This window comes from Pungitius pungitius, chromosome 16, assembly GCF_949316345.1.
Source record: "Pungitius pungitius chromosome 16, fPunPun2.1, whole genome shotgun sequence".
NCBI lineage: Eukaryota > Metazoa > Chordata > Actinopteri > Perciformes > Gasterosteidae > Pungitius > Pungitius pungitius.
In genome coordinates this window covers 6,865,393-6,887,709 of record NC_084915.1, presented here as the reverse complement: position 1 = coordinate 6,887,709, position 22,317 = coordinate 6,865,393, and the positions used below count along the sequence as shown (strand labels likewise).

General features: G+C 45.2%; 1 protein-coding gene across 11 annotated transcripts in view; it reads left to right on the top strand.

Moving 5' to 3' along the window:
* The window catches only part of msi2b (musashi RNA-binding protein 2b), a 207,239-nt gene that overhangs the window by 44,523 nt on the left and 140,399 nt on the right, over positions 1 to 22,317 (top strand). For all 11 annotated transcript variants that reach the window (XM_037467036.2, XM_037467034.2, XM_037467037.2 and 8 more), the window contains exon 6: positions 20,024 to 20,116. In XM_037467036.2, the coding sequence (XP_037322933.1) occupies positions 20,024 to 20,116 (93 nt within the window). The remainder of the gene's footprint in view (positions 1 to 20,023; positions 20,117 to 22,317) is intronic.

Below are 22,317 nucleotides of genomic sequence, written 5' to 3'. Positions count from 1 at the left end.
CGGACACATCGCCGGTGCAGCCGGAAGAATTTAATATCTTTATTTAAATCCTTAAATTATAGCTGATTAAAAATTCATGGAGAGCCGTTTATGTGAAAGCCGGCTGCTGTGCAGGCTGCCCTGTGATGTCTAATTGGTCTGAAGGTTGCCAGCCCTTTGAACAAGTCGGGACGGAGAGTTCGCGGCCGCCTGTCTGCTCGAGATGAGGATGTGAGTGTTTACCACCCAACCTGCCCGTCACCCCCGCTGCCTCTGCTCGCCCGAAAGCTGCTGTGGCTCGCCTCCCGTGGGAGGGACCGGAGGCTGGATCTCGTGCGTACTTTGATATTTTAGGAAAGCCCTAACCCTCTAGAATGAGAGCTACTTGTGGTTTCGGCTTGGTTTTGCTCGGTGTGCATCCGGGGGAGGTGGAGGCGGCAGATTTCCATCCGGAAGCTGTCTTTTAGAAAAAGAATAAAAGAATTGTATTATAATTTTTCCCTCTGGAGTTTTTAGGGAGATCCACTAATGCCTCCAGCCCCATCTTTATCCGCCCCCCCCCCCCCCCTTTTGCCTTCTCCTTCCCGCCTGCACGTGCACACGCACGCACGCCAACATGGCAGTTGGCGGCAGGGCCCCTTCCCTAGAAGCATGGAATACCACATTTGTTTGTTTACACCTTGTTTTCTTCCCCTGAACTCTATTAACATTTATATTGCAGCTGAAGGTGTTGGAAGTCCCTCCTGCAATGGTGACAGGAGGAGGGCTTGGAGGGAGGGGCGGGCAGGGGGAGGGGGGGGGTCAGCTTAGATGAGAATGAGCTTCAGTCGAACCTTCCTAGGCACCGACTTGTGTGTTTATACCTACATTATCCTGCTATTCCCCAACCGCCTCTCTGCCGTCTTGGTAGTTTATGTATTTTCTTTCACCTCTTTTTCTTTCTTTTTATATCACCGTTTGCTCCGGCTCACCTCTTATGTGACTCTTTAGGCTTTTATCTCTCTCAAAGGTAAATTGATTGCTTGGGCGAAAAGGAGAAAAAAAAAATAAGCGCCGTTGGAAATGCTTCCGGATCGGACGGCCTGATTGAGCATTAGCATATGAATGGAGGAGCGACAGCTCGCCGTGTCAGAGGAGAAGGAAGTGTGATGGGAAACATCCGCTAGACATCTGCGTTTCAGATGTTTTCTCGCAAAAAGAAAATTTAACACATTTTGCTGCTGATCCGCGGGGGCATCCCAAGGCGCACACTTCTGAATTCACACCGCTCTGCTCTTCAAGCGGAATCCGGCGGCGCCGTGAGCTCGGCGGCGGTCCTTTTCTTTTCCTCTTTTTTTGATAGGCTCCGCCTCTTCCTCCGGCTCCACGAAACGGAATAAGAGCCCCACGACAATTTCATACGCTGTTAGACAAAAGAAATGACAAAGAAATGAGCTGTGCCCGCCGCATGTGCCTCGGCGCGGCTTTCCGTGTAAACCCTCCGAGGCAGAGGACCCAGACAAACCGATAAATCTTGTCACACGTGGCTGATGCCTGTCATGTCGATTTTCGCTGCACGCTAGACTTGCATCAATTAGGCCCCGATACTGCAGGTTATGGATCTGTATCTTTCTATAGTTGTCCCCGGGACCCAGAGGCCAGGCCTACAGCGGGGACACATCGCTCCGTTAGATAGCGAATTATAGAATGCCTTTTGTCTTCCTGTTGTATATCCTGTTGCTGCTGTGTAAAGGTTTGCCGTACGCGCACCAACCTAGATGTGCACAAAACTGGCAGGAAATGCATCTCTAGATGTACAAGTTGGATTTAGCCCGGCTTGCATTGGGAAGGATCTATAAGTACATTTTAAAAACTCACAGACCAGGGAACCATGGGAAAACCTTTTCCGGTGGTCTAAATGGAAAAATCAAGCAGATTGTGATGGATTACGACATTAAGACAGCGAGCTCTTTGTCTTTATCCGCAACAGGGAACTGTTGACAGTCATTCCTTCTCACTATATATTTTTAGCTGATGTGCCAAGATGGGCGCTGAGTATGGAGTTAATGCCACTGGTCCCGTGTGCTCCATAACACCATTAACAAAACAGAGCCCGGAGGGACATGGGCCCAGGATTGCATCTATTAATGCAAAGTGTAGCGCACACACATTGCTGCATGGCCTGTGCACTTAGAGCATGTATGCTTGGATACTTACTGAAGTGTGCCTGCAGCCAAACTGCACTGTGTGCTCCGAAATATATTATTTTTAAAAAAGAAGAAAGAAATCAACACATCACAATTTCAGAGGAAGTAAGATGGATTCCAAATTGTGAGGGAGAGCCTGTAGCCTGACGCCGTTTCATGTCATTGATGTTCCTCAGTGGTTCCTTTCAGCATCTGGTCCCTCATATACACTCTTCAATGTGGAACGTAGCTTCTTCAACGTCGACTCTTAGGCACAGTGCGCAGAGCGTGCATACATTGACAGTATGTGTCTTCTGTGTCAACCATTTAAGATTTCTGACAAAAGCGCTTCCTAAAATCACAAGTAACGCCCTGCAGACACACCATTTTTTTTTCTGTTTCCCATTTTTATCTCTTTTTTTCTTCTTCTTTTTTTCTCGACTCTCTTCTCTTCCACCAGCTGTCCCCGCATCCTTAAAGTTCACATTGGGTAGGGTTTTGTGCTGTCAGGCAACTTCTGGCTTGTTCTGCTCTTTAGTTCCCCAGGCGGAAGAGAAGACACATGCAAATGTACGTGCACATGAACACACACCCACACACACACACACACACACACACACACACTGAAGTACACGCATGCACCGAAGCCCATTTTGAGAGGCCTTTTGTGATTCTCCCGACTGCGCTGTGCACTGCTGCAACGTATCACTGATGACTCGATGCAGCCGACAGCAAAGTGTTGCTTTGCCTTCGTTTTGCTAATTTGCATTGGTTCCCTTTTCCCAGCGTGAACTCGGGTATCAGTGCCCACAAGCTGAATGTCAGCGTCTCTTCTCAGCATACAAATATTCCCCTGATATAGTATGTCATGTATACTCCTGGACATCTGTAGCATTTGAAAATACCCTTGATATTTCACTATTAAAATTTCAAAGATGGTTTTCTTTAATCAAATACCACCATGTGTATGCCAGATACATCCTTCTGCATCACAAACAGTTCTTTCTTCGCACCTGACTTTGTGAAAGTGATTAAAGCAACAAACTATACATTTTGACATTAATGTTTTTTCTTTTCTTAAAGTAAATTCTCACATTTACCCAGAATGCCCTACTCTCGAGGCGCCAGCACTAGACCGAGCGGTATAGGTGATCTGCCGCGGCCTCGTCTAATCTGATTTGCATGCCAGACTGAATTATGTAATTGGCATTTATGCAGAACAAAGAAGGATCAGCTTACGGAGAAGAAGGGTTTTCATGTCAAACCGTGTGTCTAAGCCTGTTTTCTGCGGCGCCTACGGTCGGCCTCCGCACAGACGGCCCGCTTCTGTGTGCCGTGCGCGGTTTAGCTGACACCTGTGCTGCACCAAGGGGGGCGTGCTGGAAGCCCTCCAGATCTCTTCGTATACATGCCACCTCGGATTTGACGAAGCTCCTAAACGCTCCTGCAATTGTTGCGCGGCGGTCTGGAGCCTCGGCGCTGTGAATGGAAATGCCGGCTTAAGCGGAACAACATGTGTGATGGGTTAGAGCAGTACGTTGATACGATTAAGTTACTCCTTTGCTTTGCATTCAGTATCTTTACGCCATTTTCACATAGTCGAGGCGAAAGCTCATCTAGGCCCTCCAGTGAACTGTTTTTTTTTTTTAATATCTTCTCCTTTTTGAATGCAGTTAAGCCTGAGGCTAACCTTAGCTCTGAGCATTCTGATAGACAATTATTGTTGGCTCCAGGTCAACTATGTCATTTGATCAAAGAACAACAGCAAAGGCTTTTCCAACTTCTCCTGGGCCAAGTTTGATATTACAGAGCAACTGCTGTGTCTGAGTCACATGCACCTGCTCCAGAGACTTTTGCCTCCAAAAAACAAGAGTCCATTAAACGGGCCCTGTGGAGTTTCCCCTTAAACAGACACAAGTTATATTTGTGTTTATTTGTCCCTGTGTGTGCGCCCCCCCCCCCCATGATATAAACAAATCGGGGACCCACTTATAGAGAAGCAGCACCATGAAGCAGCTAGAGGTCTACAACTCTGTGGGGAACCTTTTATGAAAAAGTTTGTAATGATTTGGAGTCAATTTCCATAAGCTATAAAACTTGACATAACTTTTGCTAATAGGTCAGGACACAGCAAGCAAATTGATGCTCAGAGACAATTTCAGTTTATTTTAAAGTGAGTGCTTGTTTCGGTGCATGTTTTAACAGAATAGTTGTTCTGCTGACATATCTGCTCCTGAAAGGTTTATACAAAACATTGATGTTGATGATTAGTGCTGTCAACATTAATGTGTTAATCTATGCAATTATTGTGGCCGAGATTGATGCAATGAAATATTTCACTGCAGTTAACGCAGCTTTGTTTACTTCTGGTGAGCGTTGACCCCGGAAACGAAACCGCCGCTAGCTGCAGTCAGTGAGATCAGAGGGACCGAGACGGTAGCTGGAGATGGAGAGAGCTTTTTTGCATTGGAAGTCAAACAAACAGACGCGCAACACGCAGCGGTGAACTGTGCAGAGGAATTCCTCCACGTGTCAAACAGAACGGACCACTTCTTCTAAATTGTTTTCTAAATTAATAATTGATTACTTGTTAAATCATGAGATTTCGAAGAAAAACAAACTTCAATTGTGATTAATACATTTCAAAATGTATTGATGTTATTTTAATCTATTGATATATATATATATATATATATACACACACAAGTCTAGAAATATAATTGTCTTAATATGTGCATAAAATAGTCAGTTTGGGTTAGAATGGGTTAACAATAGAATAGATCTCCTACCACCTGACAGTAATGTAATAAGCTGTGATGAATTTCCCATTTATTATGCACAAGGAAATGAAATTCATTAAATAGACTCCTTTGGAAGTGAAATTCTGTAAATGAGCCAGTTTGAAGTTTTAAAAGCTTATTCTTTAAAGATGATGATCAGTTCCTTGTCTAGGACTTAGTTCTTTTTTTTTTTCAGCAGCAGTGCACAGAAACTGAGGTTAATGTTTTTTTTAAATGGAAACAATGGATAACTAATTCTGCAACACATCAGGTGATTTATTAGGCTATAAAACACTGACGTTCCTCTGAGCTGTGTGTTTGCTTATGAATGGGCTTGTTCATTCTCACTATATATATATATATATATATATATTACAATTTGCATTTACAATTTCCTCGACTCGTGGTGTTGCTTGTACTGGGTCAAAGGTAGGACCCAGTACAAACACTTGGTAGGATTTACGTAGCATTACTGGCAGAAATTAAATATGATATTAATGGCTTTGTTTTCATCCATGTTTAACCACTTCAAGCAGAGGAATGGATTAAATTGTTAACTTCACCTTGAAAGGCTTCTTATTCAGAATGGAGAAGAGCTGGACAAAGTCAATCCATCAATAATATGTGCAAAGGTGAGGTAAAATATTAATAGGTTATATTGCTTTGGGGGCAATTCTTCATGTAAGCATAAATGTTTTTAATAATGCACCGGGTTGGTGGGGTTCCTTTCACAATCAACAGCATTAGCTCTCTTAAAATCTCTTTCTGAGCCAACAAAGTCAGCATTGTACTGGAAACGTCCCAAATCAAATACACATGGAATGGAATCGATTGCAGAACCTTTTCAATCACAACCCATTCTGGGGAATTAGTGGCGATGTGCAGCCTGCGTTGTGTATGAATTTGTTTTGCTCGCCCGTGACAGAAGTGGGACCAGTGGGCCCAACACATGAAGCAGGTTTGATAAGTTGGCTAACTGTGCCGAGTGACACCTGGAACTCCCCCAAATCTGGAACATGGCCCCGGGCCACGTCTCCTGCAGCGAGCGCGAGACTCATGCAATGGAGCATGCAACTCGGGCACGCCTTTCCCCCCACACCTCCTACTCCTGCTTAAATATTACCGGAACTCAGGTTCACAGGACATATATGGTGCTCATATTTTACTGACTGAAACACAGTTTTATATTGTAAAAAGAAATAACAAACATTACTTTAAGTTTCAGTCCAACAAGTGTAATTTTATTTGCACATCCCTCTGAATGATGTTGCTTACAATAGCATGGTGTTCATAATAATCTCTGCCACTTACTTATTGCCAATGTCATTGTCATTTTTCTTTCAAATTCTTACAAAGAGAAGCCATATTTCTCTTTTATGCAAATTACCCTTTTTACTTGACATGTTTTAGTAGTTGGATTATGCACTTGAATATTTTTATCACTCAGTCACTACAACTTCACAAAGCCCTATTTTCAATATTTAGATCACTGGTTATGTGACAGGGTTTGTAATGCTGGGCTCATGTTAAACTACAGTTTAATAGTGCACGCATAGTGTGAAAAGGGCCTGCAACTAAAGTAAAGGCTTCAACAGAAGAGACTAGTGTTCGCAGGGTTGTCGGTGTCACTCGGTGTTTCTCGGATGTGTCTACGCTAATAGATAGAACAGATAGATATGCTCAAGGATCATTAGATTGGTATCTTGAGCAAGAATTGCTTGTTAACTTGTCGGAAAATGTTCTAATTAAACAATGGAATGGGAACAGTATGCGTCATTTGCAGCTACAACTGCAGTGTGCACGGCAGTTCCAGTTTAATGATATCCTCCCAGTACAGTTTTATTAGTCCCATTATTTGCACTATTATTGAATATTCTTTCTGTCTTTAGTTAGGTGCATCATAATTTGCTTTGATACCTTTTGAAGTCTCAAAATGACCCTCCCCTACCCCCGCCTCCTCGTCCTCTCAGTACAGGCAGGCCCTCAACCGGTGGCGCTCAGCTGTCAGCGGGAGCCAGGTGAGGCAGTTTGCTCTGCTCAGTACTCGATGGACATCTTTTATTGGCACCTCAGCGGAGGTCAGTAGCAAACGACCGGCCGGAGCTGTGGGGGTCAGGCCCACTGCCCGGCTTGGGCTGGAGAGTCAATTACGCTGTGGGTGGGGCCGGGGGGGGGGGCTCAGTTTGTGGCCCGGCGGCGTGCCCTGCCCCTGTGCGTGTGCAGAAATCCATTCTCTGTTAGTGTCACACTGCTTTGTTTATACGCCTCATGTGTAACGGCTGCTTGGAAAACCAGCGTCCTCCCCCACACCCCCCTTCTCCCGTCAAATTCTTCAACCAAAGTGAGACGCCTCACTTGAGTGATGGAGTTGGAAGAAGACGTATCATTGAAGGATTAGGACTCAAGCTCATCAAAGAAAGTAGCTTGGTCAGTGGGACACGCCACTTTAATGTGGCTGCATATTTTAAGAGAGCCACTCTTCCTCTGAGGAAATGAAAGGCAGACAAATAGCGGAAGGCAGGAGGTTTTTGTTTGTTCCCGCCACCGCTCCGGGGCAGAGATGGAAGATTTGGGAGATGCAGAGTAGTTTGGTCGGGAGCGAAAAGGCAGTGGGGGCCTCTCTTTTGCCACAGCTGAGGCCTCTGCTAGCCACAAGCAGTTTCTGTCATTCCAGAGATAGCGAAATATCTTCCACCAAACAAAAAGAGATTTTCCTCCCTTCTGCACCCGTCAGCTCTCCTGAGACTCCTCCTCCGCTGCTTTTCTTCCAATCACATCTGGATAGAGCGTCAAGGAAAGCATCGAGGAGTGTGAGGCCGCGGCGCAACAGAGCGCTAACAAGTCCCCGTTTAGATGACATCTAGTCAGGATCACTGCGCTCGCTCCACCAGGCGTCACCTGCCGTTAAACCGCTGCGCGTTGTGGGCCGAGCGGATGCGTGTCCACCGTAACTGGACGCCGGCCGGCGGGTATTACCGTGGGGCTCTCTACGCGGCAAAGAATGACTTGGTTGAGCCTCGCTGCTGAACCCTCCTGAGCGCTTTAAGAGCTGAGAATTATTCCACTCATCTTCTAGGTTCCTGTGAAGCATGACACAAAACTTGAGTGCTTCATGCTCGCCCAATTCCCCTCCTGAGAGGAGCTGAGAGGCTCGGGGTTTAGAAGTCGTTCAGCAAACACTCAACATGATGAACAATAATTACATCAATTAAGTGGACCACAACTGTTGTTTGGATGACTGAAAAGAGTAAAAAAAAAAATGTTCAACTATAAAGAAATACGTTGTGGATGAGCTGTAGATTGGTGCATTAAGTCTAAAGTAGCTATCAGACTACCACGATTAAAAAAACAGACGGTATTTTATTTTTAAAAGTAAAATTGAACGCTCTCCTGTTTTTCACAATTTAGGCTAAGTGACATCGCGGATATGACTTTGATATGGAGATGATGCTATTATTAATGCTATCATTATCTCCACCAGGACATTTTGGATTATGTATGCAGCTGTCTTTGTCCGTGCACGTGTTGACGTCTGTGTCTTTCTACGGCTTATGTTGCATCATTGTGTTGCTTAAAACCGTTGTGCTTATTTGTGGACTGTAGGCTCTTTTTTTACACTCTCAATGCCCGCTGAGCCCTCGCTCGTTTCCCAACAATGAGGGGCCGCCAAGGAGCTAATGGGGCTAATACAGCCAACAGAGCTAACAGCTAAGGGGGCTAATACGTCCAACAGAGCTAACAGCTAAGGGGGCTAATACGGCCAACAGAGCTAACCGCTAAGGGGGCTAATACGGCCAACAGAGCTAACCGCTAAGGGGGCTAATACGGCCAACAGAGCTAACAGCTAAGGGGGCTAATACGTCCAACAGAGCTAACAGCTAAGAGGGCTAATACGGCCAACAGAGCTAACAGCTAAGGGGGCTAATACGGCCAACAGAGCTAACAGCTAAGGGGGCTAATACGGCCAACAGAGCTAACAGCTAAGGGGGCTAATACGGCCAACAGAGCTAACAGCTAAGGGGGCTAATACGGCCAACAGAGCTAACAACTAAGGGGGCTAATACGGCCAACAGAGCTAACAGCTAAGGGGGCTAATACGGCCAACAGAGCTAACAACTAAGGGGGCTAATACGGCCAACAGAGCTAACAACTAAGGGGGCTAATACGGCCAACAGAGCTAACAGCTAAGGGGGTAAACACCCAGCAGATTTTGGGTCTTTGTGGTGGTTCACAAAATTGTTTGGTATTTTTTTTGTTTTTAAATAAATTACTAGTCAATGACTTGAAAAAGCTTTCCATACTATTATGCACACAATCTTAATCAAAAAGATGTCCGGTACCTGAGAATAATATGCTAACAAATTCTTTAGGAATATTAAATAATAATTATATGTATAAAAGTAAGGATGAAGTTGTAATAATGTAAAAAAATAATGTTGTGTCAATTCATTTTACTTTCTCATAGGCTGTTTGCGTGTCTTCATGTCCTTTTGACTGCACTTCACTCTTCTCTGTGTTGATTAAAATTCAAACATCAACAATGTAAATATTTGGAAAAAGAAATCATCCAGGCAGTGAAACTTTGTGGATATTCAAATGGCTATAACAAATAGCTGTGCGAAATTCGGTCTGCGCCTGAATATAAACAGATAGCCCAGACGGCCGATAGATAAAAAGTGAAATAATAAACAGAAACGACCGACTGTGATTGCCTATTAAAATGTGACGGATGAAAGTCACCCTCAGCCGGAGCGGCTCGGCGCTCTGCATCAACTCAAATTGCAGGCCGTACCACAGGGGGGCGAGAGTCCTGACCGACTTCCTCCTCCGGGGAATCTGACATGCTGAGCCGGGAGGTGCATGGTAAAACGTGTAACACCCCAGATAGGGCCACTGGCGAGTTGGATCCACGCCGCCGATGATACTGAACGCCTGATGACCTTGGTGGACCGGCATGATGATGCGCACTTCCAGTTTTTCTTTTGGAACACAATGAAGCGCATAATTAACTTATAGTAGAATGGATTGTGTTTCCATCATCTTGGCAGTTGCCTGGAGTTTGTTTTACTTATAAATGATTAACAAGGTTGCATTCAGTTAGTCATATGTGGCTGCATTTATATTTAGACAACAGTGTTGCAACTGCCAGGGTGAGTAAAAGTCTGCTTAGACCATTTACATGGTTGCATAATTAATTAGTGCTGCGACTAGCGATTATTATTTTCATCATTGATTAATCTGCCGTTTATTCTCCCGACTAATCGATTCATCCATCAATCAATTTATAATTTTGTCCCCGAAATGATGGAGGATTGTGAAAAATGCCCCTCGTAATTTCTGCAGAGCCCAAGGTGACATTCAAAATGCTCGGAACAAAACACAACAAAGAGATTCAGTAATAAGGACGTAAACGAGAGGAGAGTATTTCAGACAATGCCACCAGCAAATGTTGCACTTTAGCTTGAAGAGTGATCCATTTTCTAATTCTATACGGATTAATTTTAACTTCTAAAATAAACTTTGGACATTCATTACCTTTGCATAAACTATGTACTCCAGACTGAACCTTTTTTATTTGGATAATTCAGTCTCGTCGTTGAAGGTGAGATTGTTGCGTCAAGAATAATACATTTTTTATTAATGGACAAATGCATGAAAATTTGAGTGACTGTTGAGGATTTCCAGGGTGTTGCTAAGCCTGGATTTCATGGGATGTCATGGGTCCATTGGCCTCTCCATGCGACCAGCAGTGCTCCATCACACGCCCCCCCCAGCTGTGCATTTGATTAACCGCCAAAAGAGGAATTGGATTGGGAGGCACGTAGCTGTCGTACTGTACTAGTAGTCGATGCAGGATGCAGGATTTGATCAACTGAAACGGGAGGTGGTAGTTGTGAACAAATGCGTGTCGAATATGCATCACTTTTTTAATCTGGTTGCTACAAAAACAGGGTGCAGGTATGGAGACAAATGCAGAGGAACCTCCAACGCATTTACTTCTCACAACAACAAAAGCAAGATTTGAAGAGAGACTTTTTGCTCATGTCTGTTTTAAGATACCAATCATCGGGAATTTGTAATATCCTTGGCTAAAAAAAGAACCTACAACGACATTGTTTTTGCTAAATTATTTGTGTTGCTCTATTTGTGCTGCTTTGTATGTTCAGAACTGCTGAAGATAAACTGTATATCAGAGAGAGGTGAGAGGATTAAAGAGGTAAATAGGGTTAGACAGCGGAAATGTCACGGTTACGTGTGTGTGTGTGTGTGTGTGAGAACTAGGGTATTCCTCCTTTTATGTGGCCTTACCTCCCCCTGTTGCTCTGCGCCTCCTTTTGTCATCATGTCACTGTTGCTATCATGTCAGTCACATTTGCAGAGCAGAACGTGTGTGTGTGTGTGTGTGTGTGTGTGTGTGTGTGTGTGTGTGTGTGTGTGTGTGTGTGTGTGTGTGTGTGTGTGTGTGTGTGTGTGTGTGTGTGTGTGTGTGTGTGTCAGACAGAGGAAAAGAGACACACACACAGGCACAGGGGGCGGGATAAGGTGCATAGTTGGAGGGCCTGTCACAAAAAGCCATTATTGTAATTGGAAGTTAAAATCCCATTTGTTTTCCCCTCCAGTACTGTCAGCACCAGCACCCGGGTCTTGTTACAAAAATTAACATTTGCTATCGGTGTCAAGGGTCACAGAAGAGAACATCAACTTATTGAAAAGGCTGCCACTCAAACAGCCGGGGCAGAGAGGTTAGTTACCACAGAGGAAATGGCGCAGCCACTTGCTTGTTGCTCGTTGCCCCCCCCCCCCCCATTGCTCGTTCAGTGAATTTTCACACTTACCTCTTGTGAATGAAAACAATTTGATTTTGATTGGTGTGATGCACTCTTTAAATCTACCTTGTGCTTGTTACATAAAAACAGCCAACCCACGGACTGTACTCTATGCCCAGCTATGTGGATTAAGTTAATTTAATCGAAGGAACGTGTACACAACAAAGTCTGAAAGGTTCAGAAACAGAGAGAGGGCAGCAGAGACCCAAAGAAGAGGCGCTAATAGCGTAAAGAACAGATAGCAGTAAAAAGGGACTGTCGTCTCTGGACTCCGTCTCCTCCACGCTATGAGCCATGCTGGACTCCAGGGACCATCAAACTATATTAAGTGAGTTAATCATTGCTTTGGAACCGCTCAGCCCTCGGCAGAAGGTTATAAAGGTCGGCATTATTAGCTCATTGGGGGCTTTCCCCCCTTGGATGCTCTGTTCACATAATTGCACATTTGATAAACAGGTCTAATGATTTCCAAATAAATGGAAAAGTCAAAGATAACATTTAACTTTTTCTAAGGAAGGAGTATAAATAAAGGTAAAAGATAAACTGTTAGAATAAAGCTAAGGTGTTACAATACAGTTAAGATGTTTTTTTAGCTCTACAACATTTCCTTAAAATCGTCCCTCTTGCGTAGGGTGTATTTTTTTAAAGCAACGGCCTGCCAGCGTTAAAACCCAGTGAAATTCCCTTGTGCATTCTAAAGAGAGCTCGGTGGCGACGGGGAGGCGTACTGTATCTCCTCACCCCTGGGGGGGGTGGGGGGGATTTTATACATCATGTTCCCAGTATACTGTCTCCGAAATATGTTGAATGTTCGCAAACGCGTTTTCTCAAATTCCCCAGATCTGGCCACAAGCAAGCATCCAATTAGCATAAAATTCATATATCCCCCCCCCCCCCCCTCCAAAAAAAAGAGGCTCTTAAGAGCCCTTCTGGCGTTGTCCAATGTCTCTTATTTGCCTCTCCTCGCTGTAACGTTTGCTCAATGCCCATTCGGTGGCGAGCGGAGGCACGCTGTGCTCATTGTGAATGCTGTGTGAATGTGCTGTTTGGGTAAGGGCCCATGCATCTCCAGGGCCCCATAATCAGCTCTAAGCTGCTCCTATCAATCTTCTTAACCGTAGTGGGAAGTGCAGCTAATCAGCCGTATCTGGCCCCCATGTTCAGCCCAACTCGCAGTGGGGGCCATATATGCAAACGGCGACCCTCACTCGCGTGTTTAAAAAAAAAAAAAAATACTCATCTCTCGGCCATCCCGCAGATGGCCCCCTAACTTTTTTCTTTTGTTAGTTTTTTTTTAGAGTGCGCCTGTGACTTTCACTGAATAGATGTTAGTGTAGGTTAATACAGGAGTGGTGGCGCTGCAGCGGTGACAATCACAGCTCTGATCAGAGCCGGGCTTCAAAGACGCCTGTGCAACTCGAAGCCAGGGTTGTCATTAGCTTCTGCACTGTGCTTGACAGCCCCTTCCCCCACCCCCCACCCCAACTTCTCTCCCCCCCCCCCTCTCTCTCTCTCTCTGATAGCGCTCATTTTCAGTCCGTGTGCAAATGGCCACTGTAATCCCAAGCCCAGGTGCTTGGGCCTGTCACTCCACATTTGCACTAAGCATCTTTCCTTCCTTCATCTCCTTTGCCCTAATTGCAGTGTAATAAGCAATTACAGATCTATTTATGCACACTAGAGCCCAGATTAGGCCACTTTTTAAAAGGGCATGGAGGGGAAAGGAGCCGGCCCAATGCGGGTGCCCCTTATCCCCAACTTGTTGCTGGACAGGAGACACCGGCGGCGGCTCTAATCACTCTCCCTTCCTGCGATGACGATCTAATCCCGCCTTACCGCCGTGCGCTCTGCCCTTGCTTTCTGTCGTGTGTAGAACGCCCTCCAAAGCAGAAGTGATTGTGCTGCTGTTTGTTGTTTATCGGCTGTGTTTTTGTCTTTGTGAGTCAGCTCTACTGATGCAAATGAGCAGAGGCAGTGTTTACCTGGACTGGCCATGTATTTGGTGTGTGTGCCTGCTTGTGTGTGTGTGTGCGCGCGCGTCCCACTGTGAGCGCACTGTTCCTGCACATCGTCTAGGCCTTTGATCATACTACATTGCATTGACAGATGCTTTCTGGTTGCTCGTGAACGAGGCCGCGGAGCAGATCTGAATGCCAGTAATTATTTCCCCTCATACAACAAAGAGCGATGGCTTTATTTTTTATTTGTTTTATTTTTTCTATCTGTCCCATTATTTTTAGGTATGAGAAATGACATCGAAACCCGCCCTCCCTCCGGGGCTCTGTGTTTACAACTGTTTGTGAGAGGTGGGGGCCATGAGGAAGGCTTACACCTTGTAATCATGTCTGGTTGGGTGATGTCGGCGACCTGCCGGAGGACCGGCTCTGAGAATGGCGTCTGTGCGCTGTGTGTGTTGGAGACTGCAGAGTGTGAGACTGAAAAATCCACTCCTAATAAATGTAAGTTAATGGGAAATATGACAGAATCCAGTTTGAGAGGCTCTTCTGAGAGTTAAAGGGAAGAAGCGAGGTAATCTTTACCGATGCAATGCTCATATTTATGTTATTTATATGATGTCAATAACTTGCACGTAGGTAAATAATACATGGCGTCAATGATCAATGATCATTTAGAGATGACTTTAATAACTGTATAACTAATAATGGCAAGAATGTCTAACATTACAAGTGTTCATAACCACTCATCGTCACGTGCCTTGGAATTAATTAAAAATGCACTTATTGTCACCACCTTTGTAACGTAGGAGTACAGAGGATTTAGGATACAGAGGATGGGAGCTAATCTGTTCAATTTTGCTTTGTGGATATTTAAAGGACCAAAAAGCTTATGAAGAACGCATTATGAAGTCACTTTACCGCCGTTTGACTAATGGCTCACAGCCGCTCCAGTCCAGTGAGATATGAATGAAGCAGGCTACTTATTAAGTAAATTAGACTGTTATTATTTTAATGTGGTTGTTGTTGTTAAAATTACGTTTGACCATGAACATCCGGCATTGATTGCTTTTGTTTCCCATAACTCATTTCATCACCTTTTATAATGAGGCGATCACATTTGGCTATTTAACTGAATAATAGTTAGATTGTCTCCCCCTTGAGGGATGAATCTACTAAAAATATCTTTCTCTTCACTCAATACGCCGAGCTCAGCAGCAGAAACCTTTTGGCCTCCCGGACGTGTGCAAATGCAGCGAACAGAGGAGGTCTCAGACGAGAGGTGAAGACGTTGATCTGTAATCTAATGGAGAACGTTGCCGAGCAGTGTCCGCTTACCCTTCCAGTAAGGCCACGAAACGATGGTCGATCATCCCCAAAGACAACAAGTTTAGAGTGTCTGCGCCGAAAAAGTCCAACATTTGCATAAATACGTTACACCTTTTGTGTGTGTTTGTTCTGCCTGCTCTGTTTTGCCTACTCCTCTCTCATTGTTATATTGTCCCACACTATATTCATCTCCTCTCATACCCCACTTGGGGAGTTAATAACGTTGGCGCTTTGTCTCTGCGCGCCGCGCGTGCACGTTCCACACACTAATAGCTTTTTGTCGGCTCTTTGAAATTTTGTTTTCTGCCACAGGTAAAGTCCTACAATTTCCACAAATGATAATGATAATGTTGTATCCTGCAATATTGTCTGCGGGCTTATCTTTTTCAGCTTCCTATGCATTCGCAGCCTCCCCTCCCCCTCTCGCTTTTAAGGCATACTTAAGCCAAGAGCACGATATTATAAAGGGATGCAATGAATGAGGTGCATTGTTTACTCTTAATTTGAAAAAGAGGAAAGATATTATGCACGCACACACAAACTAACACTCACACAAATATGCAAATCAGACAATAGATCAGATTCATCAAAGTGTGAAGCAGCCTGTTCTTGAGTGACTTAGATAATTAACCTGCCTGGCGTGGCCTTAAAAGATACAGTACATCCCAAGTTGGCTTTGTGAGTCAGATGGGGGGCATTAAGGAAGTCAAACTGCTAGTTTGGTGCATTTTGTCTTCATTTCTTAACATTCATTTAGGTTATGGCAAAGAAAGTCACCTCCAAAGTTACTAGGAAAAATCAATAAGGGGTGAATATGGCTTCAGCCTGGTCATTACATTGACGGCGTCATTTGTTTGTCTGCTGGTTTGTTACCAGATGGAGAATATTTGAGCTATTTAAGTCTGTATCCCTCAAATATCCCTTCCCTGCAGGCCATACAGAAATGATAAGGCAGATTACTGTGCCCTGAAATCTGGACATTGACCAACGCATTAGTCAGCCCATACCTTGAACCTTGAGTGATGAGCATCACCGTGGCGTTTCGTTATGTCCTTTTGCCACACGTGGGTACTGGGGTGTAAGGACCAAATAGTATAATAGTTATTTAACTATAGGACTTTAATTTGATGGATATGAATGACTTAAATAGCTCAGGGGATTTACTAGGTGTCAGGTGTTGAGCTCTCTAAGTCGCAGCCTCCTCATCCTTCCTGGCTGCTCCCTGTGATGTCAGCAAGTGTGTGTAGGTGTGTGCCCGCTGCAGGCTAGAAGTAGGATATTGTTGTTGAGCTGTATGGACAAAGCGTTCTAAACACTATCTCTGGACAATATTAAAGGGAACTGAATAATTTTTTTAGTTTTTTTCATGTGGGCTGACAATAATAGACTGACAATGTTTTTTTACACCCTTTCTAGTATCAGCACCAACTATGTCGCTGGAGTATTTAGATACGAAGCAATAGCATTCCTTGGATGTGGTGAAATGTACTGAAGTTGCAATCTAAATGCAGAGTCAAACAAGGATGGATGGACAAGTCAATTTGAGTTTTCCCGTTTAGGAAATTCAAGATGGTACAGATTCAGTCACACAGTCACAAAATGAATCCAGTCCAGCCAACTTTTAGAAATATCTGAGGGCTTCAAAAGCCTTCAAAAATGACATGGCTATAGTTATGAGTACAGTACTGTAGCTTTCCTCATTTCAGTTGCGTCACATGTTGATAAGGTCAGCTTCTCTGTACGTTTATCTGTGGCACTCCATCCCTTCCAACAGAACCGCTCCGGAACAGAATGTGTTGCAGCCCCATCGTGCACACACACACACACATGCACACGCACGCACACAACCACATACAAACACTCTCAAAGGCGCACACCCATAACTCTCCTTACCATCTCTTAGGGAGGTGCAAAAATAACAGGATGTTTGAAATTGGGTTAAGAGGAAAAGAAAAAAAAAACTGGGTTGAAGCATGGTCCATTTTTATAACCTGTCGGCTGGTGATATGTCGGTGATATGTGGGTTGTTGTTAAGATGTTAAGCTCGGTCGGACCCAAACAATCACAGCTAATGTTGCTGTAAAGGTTCCCTGGTAGTAAGCACTGCGAGTATGTGAATGATTCAGTTGAGAAAGGTCTGTGTCAAATGAAATGTCATTTCCGAGTCATTCCATCCAATCAACACGTTTGTCCATTGGCTGCCGATGTGTAAAAGACGGCGTCTTTTACACATCGTAGCTGATACATTTTGTGTTGTGTCAGAGTGCAGCAAACGGCCATGAAGTCGTAACCTTTGGCATCGTTAACGGCCTTACTCGGGAGCAAAGAGGGATGCGCTGTGAGGAGACGGCCGTCACCTCCGAGAGTAAAATAGAGAAAGTAATTCCGTCGACTCAAGCAATCCCATCAGCCACGGCGCCCGCGTGTCAGAGTATAAAGATAAAGACGCCGCCGCCGACGGCTCCACTGGTTTTCCGCCCCGGCGGAGCGGGGCCGGTAAAGCGGCCGGGGACCGGGTGGCCCAGAAGGGGAGCGGGACAAACGGCTGATGGAGAGAAAGGCGAGCAGAGATGAACATTGACTTGTTTATTTTGTTATTTATTTTTTTGCTTAGATCGGCAACGATAACAGCGAGTGATGTTGATAAATGCTCGCGAGGCCAGTTTATCAGCATCTGTCTGGCCCGGGGTCGCCCGCGGCACCTTCCCAGGCTGATAACCTCCGAGGCCTGAGGCAAGAAGTCTGTAGGGAGGGCAAGGGGTGATGGCGATGATGATGATGATGAAGATGCAGCCGCTGGCTCGTTATCTATATCTATAAGGGGAAACATTACGGCATCAGAGCCGCGATGCTGACCGCTAATGCCGTCGGACCCCGCGCTCCGTCCGCCCCTGGCGTGCCTCCAGGCGCCCGTTAACAAGCATTACGTGAAACGGACATGGTAGTACCTCCCGCCACACTATGGCACATTATCAATGTAGTGTTTGCTTGGCGGGTTCGAGGTGTTCCTCAGCGATCATCAGCATTCAGCCGTGCTTGCAAATCCTCTTCTCCTCCAGTCCGAAGGTGTGCGTATGAAAAGACATCTTCTATTTTTTGCTGTAATATCAGTGGGGCAGAAGCAACGTGTGTGGCATTCGTCGCCCTCTCAGCGTGTGAATTCACCCAATGCTGTGTTTGCATATTTAGGTCTGCTTCAGCGCTCGGCGAGATGCGGTTTAATAAAAGTTTTGCGCATAAAAAAAAAAACTTTCCTTTAGTCTCCGAGTACATGTGGAGCGGTTTTTTCTCTTTCACATTTTTAAAGTCAGAATTGTAGACCTCTACGGTGTATTACAATTCGGCATGCGCAATCTTTTGTTTTTCTGCAGAAGGTTGTTTAATTGAACTTTACATTTTAAAACAACGTAACGTAATAGGAAGAACGTGAAACATTACAGAAGGAAAGAAGAAGGACAAGAAGCCATAGGAGAGGGCCAATGTGTGGGAGGCGCTGTGCATATGCGCAGGCTGTGTGCCGGTGAGAATGTGCACCTGGACAGCACTTGACAGATGGTTACTTCAGCTCGAGATGAATGTTGCTTCTTCTTCTTTTTCTTATCCACAGTTTTAAGCCTCTTTCACAGATTTAAGGCGTCACCGTCAGCATTTTGATCAAGGTGGACTCTTTTCTCTTTCCTGATTGTTTGCTCTGCATCTCCAGTGTGTGTTTATCCCACGGCTGGCCATTTCCTTCTGTTTGATACCGGGGAGATGAGGGAGATCACAGCTTTGAATTTCTCTGCTGCTCCCTTTCTCTCCCTCTCTCTCTTTTTTTTGTTTGCCAGTAAGATTACTGAGCAGTGCATCAAAAGATTGTTACATGCCTACTTTATATCAGTAAATACTCAAACTGTAGCAAAGGTTTGGAGAGGATTACACATTGGGGAACTGCGTCTGTGGAATCTCATCAATAGCACGCGCTACTCTTAGTCAGCTGACAGCTTAGGTCAGCTGACGGGGGCGGAGGTGAAAGCGTCAATGCAGCCTCTCACTATGAGGTCCGAGCATTCCAACGCTATAGCCATCACGACCACATGAGTGGGATAGAGACGACATCGCATCTCCGACTCGGCGTTCACATCCCATCCCAGCCGTTGTTAAACTCCTCGTTACGTTACACTACGCATCAGGATAATTTCAAACCGCATCGTAGCAACAGCAGCGGGAATATCGCACTCAGACTTACATAAATACGACATATTGAAATATGAAATATCACCGTGTGCGCTTTCGGGGTGATCGCCAGTGGGGGGGTGATTACGCTACGTTTGCAAATGTACGTACACGAGGTCGTAAGGTTGTTGTTTACACGTTTTCTTTAACTTTAGAATAAATAATACAAAACATATAAATCACAGACGTTGGTGCATGGATCCGGATTCATACGTTAACCTATAAAATAAAGGAAAAAGAGGAGATTTTGTGACAGATTTTACACTGACGCCAGTGTTTTATTGCTGTATTTCCCTGAGAAATCGTCCTTCTAAATTTAGCATGTACTCTCTGCAGCAGCAGATGTTCGTGCCCTTTTTGGTGCCGTGGGTAATAATCCTTAATATTCTTGCTGGTTGAAACTAAATGAGGCTTTAATGCACTCTGATTCCATTTTCCAGCATTCATTAATTGTTTTTATGGGGGTTTAAAGTCCATCAATTCTTTCAGCTTTTTTCATTTGTTTAGCAAAGATGAACATCAACTTTTATGGAGGAAGTTGAGGTCTTAAATTGTGCCAAAGTCTTTTATGATAACAGCTCCAATTTAAAACTGGGAAATTCCCAGAACGTCTTTTCCTGCCGATACCTTCAGCATTGGCCACCTCGCTGCAAGTGTTCATGGGACTTGATGACTGTTTGACGACAGTGTTCTCGCTCCTTTTATGTCTCCTCGCCATCACAGGTACTGGTCGGTGTCACTAATCATCTCCTCTCGTCCCTTTTTCTTTCCAGATGGTCACAAGAACAAAGAAAATATTTGTGGGTGGCTTGTCAGCCAATACAGTAGTGGAGGACGTGAAGCAGTATTTTGAACAGTTTGGGAAGGTAAGACTGTTTTATTTTTGTTCTTTTAACACTGCATAGCGTCCACTGCACACTGTCACTGTCTGTGTAGTCAAATTAAAGAGCTGTATCATCATTAAGAGTGAAATATGTTAATTGGATAATTACCCAATCAGTGCACGGTGCCCCCTGTCACTCAGGCAGTGTCATTATGGGTCAGGCCACACGGCCCCCCCCGGCTCGCCAATCGTTACGGCGATCAGCGAGGACTTTCTGAGGCTTTAGGAGAAGCCAGCGGCTCCCTCTCATAAGGCAAAGAAATCTCCGTCGCGGCGAGCGCTCGGTCAGCAACGTGCGGGATGCTCACAGTGCAAACAAGCGATTGCAACCGGCTGCCGTGACCACCCACCCCTCTGCGAAGAAATAAGAGATTAAACGAAATAAAAAATAGTTGTGGCAAAGCCGTGGTATGAAAGTAACACTCCACCAGTTCATTCAGCAGATGCTCATATTCAGCCGTCTCATCCTGCTGCAGCAGTTTCTGCTCTCATGACCGATACCCCCAGCGGAGCGAGGCACACACGCTTTCACACAAGGACACGCGCACGCACCCGCGCTCGCACGCACACACGCACGCACACACACACACACATGCGCCAGCCCCTCTCGAGCGCGTGCGCACACAAACGCGGTTTGATACAGTGGCAGCATTTCAGAGATAATGTCCCCACGCCGAGCAGAGATCCATTTCCCTCACGTCGTATTCCACATCAGTCAAGGTCACCTTCAGCTGCCGGAGTCGCCGGAACACCAGCACCTGACCTTGGGCTTAAACAATTTCACCGAGGATGGATTTTTCATGGGCACATAATGTACAACGTCCCAAAGGAGATGGGAGGAGCTGCAAATGAATAGAAACTGTGTTTTGTTAATGTTGTTGTTGTTGTTTTTTGATTTTACACGATATTCAACCAGCTCTCCCATTGTTCCCCTCGGTCGTATTCTTGACTGGAAGCGAGCAAGGTGAAGGACTTTGTTTTTTGCTCTTTATCTGTGCAAGTGGCATGAAGACCTCGCCGCGGCCCAGTCCCGCTGTTCCAAATAAAGACGCCTTATTTGCACAATAGGACTTGGCGGGCAAATATTCAGCACGACTTTGCAATCAATGGATCTGAGAAAGGGCTCGAAATGATTTTCGACTTGATTGAATGACATAATTGACTTGATTATACAAAGTTTTTTTCCTCCTTGAGGAATCCTCAAACGCTTAGAAGGAAACAAACAAATCAGTCTGATTGAGCAAGATCTTGTGCATGTTTCCCTGTGTGCTTTGTAGGCTACTTGTGCATCCTTGGATGTGTCTGCAGTACCGCTCTCGCCATGCGTGAGTGTGTTGGCGATTAAGTGTATTTATGTGGGTCCATGATTAAGGTTGTGTGTGTGTGTTTGTGTGTGTGTGTGTGTGTGTGCGTGTGCGCAAGCTGGTTTAAGTGTCTTCAGCAAAAAAGAAAAGGGACGATTGTGAGCTACGATGCAGAGCAAAAGGGAGGCTTGTCCTTTTAAACTGTTTTGTGTATTATCATTCCTTTCTGCACTTACACATCCCAGGATTTATTAAATAACCTGCCTGTCACTGCAACCTACCATTATCCCCGTACACACACACACACACACACACACCTCTGAGGACTTAGCCAAAGATGGAAAAACCAATTAATTCAGTTTCTCCTCTGTAAGAATCTTGGTGGCAGTATGTGTGTCAGTCTGTCAGTCGTCAGTCGGCCTTTCTGTTCGTCTCTCTGCCTGTGTGCTTGTCAGGAGAGGAGGAGGAGGGGGGCATAGCTGGCGTGGTTGTGGGGCAGCTAGTTATTTATATTTCTGTACGTTTTGAAGTACTTATCAATCATCATGCAACTACAGCTTAAGGCGCAGGTAAATGTTCCTCCTCACTCGGAACATGCCACTTCACTCGTGTTATTTTGCAAAGCACTGTGTGCGTGCGTGTGTGCGTGTGTGTGTGTGTGTGCGCGTGCGTGCGTGCGTGTGTGTGTGCGCACGCACGCTATGCTAGCCAGCATTGGCCAATTAGCAGGATGTGGTCCACAGAGATGGCGGTGGTTGTGAGGCAGTGGAGGAGAAACAGCTGGTGTGGCCACAATTGGGTCACAGGTTCTGTCTGTAACCTCCGCACCTGCCCCCCCCCCCCCCCCCCCCCCTCCCCACCCCCGCCCCCTCCCACACCT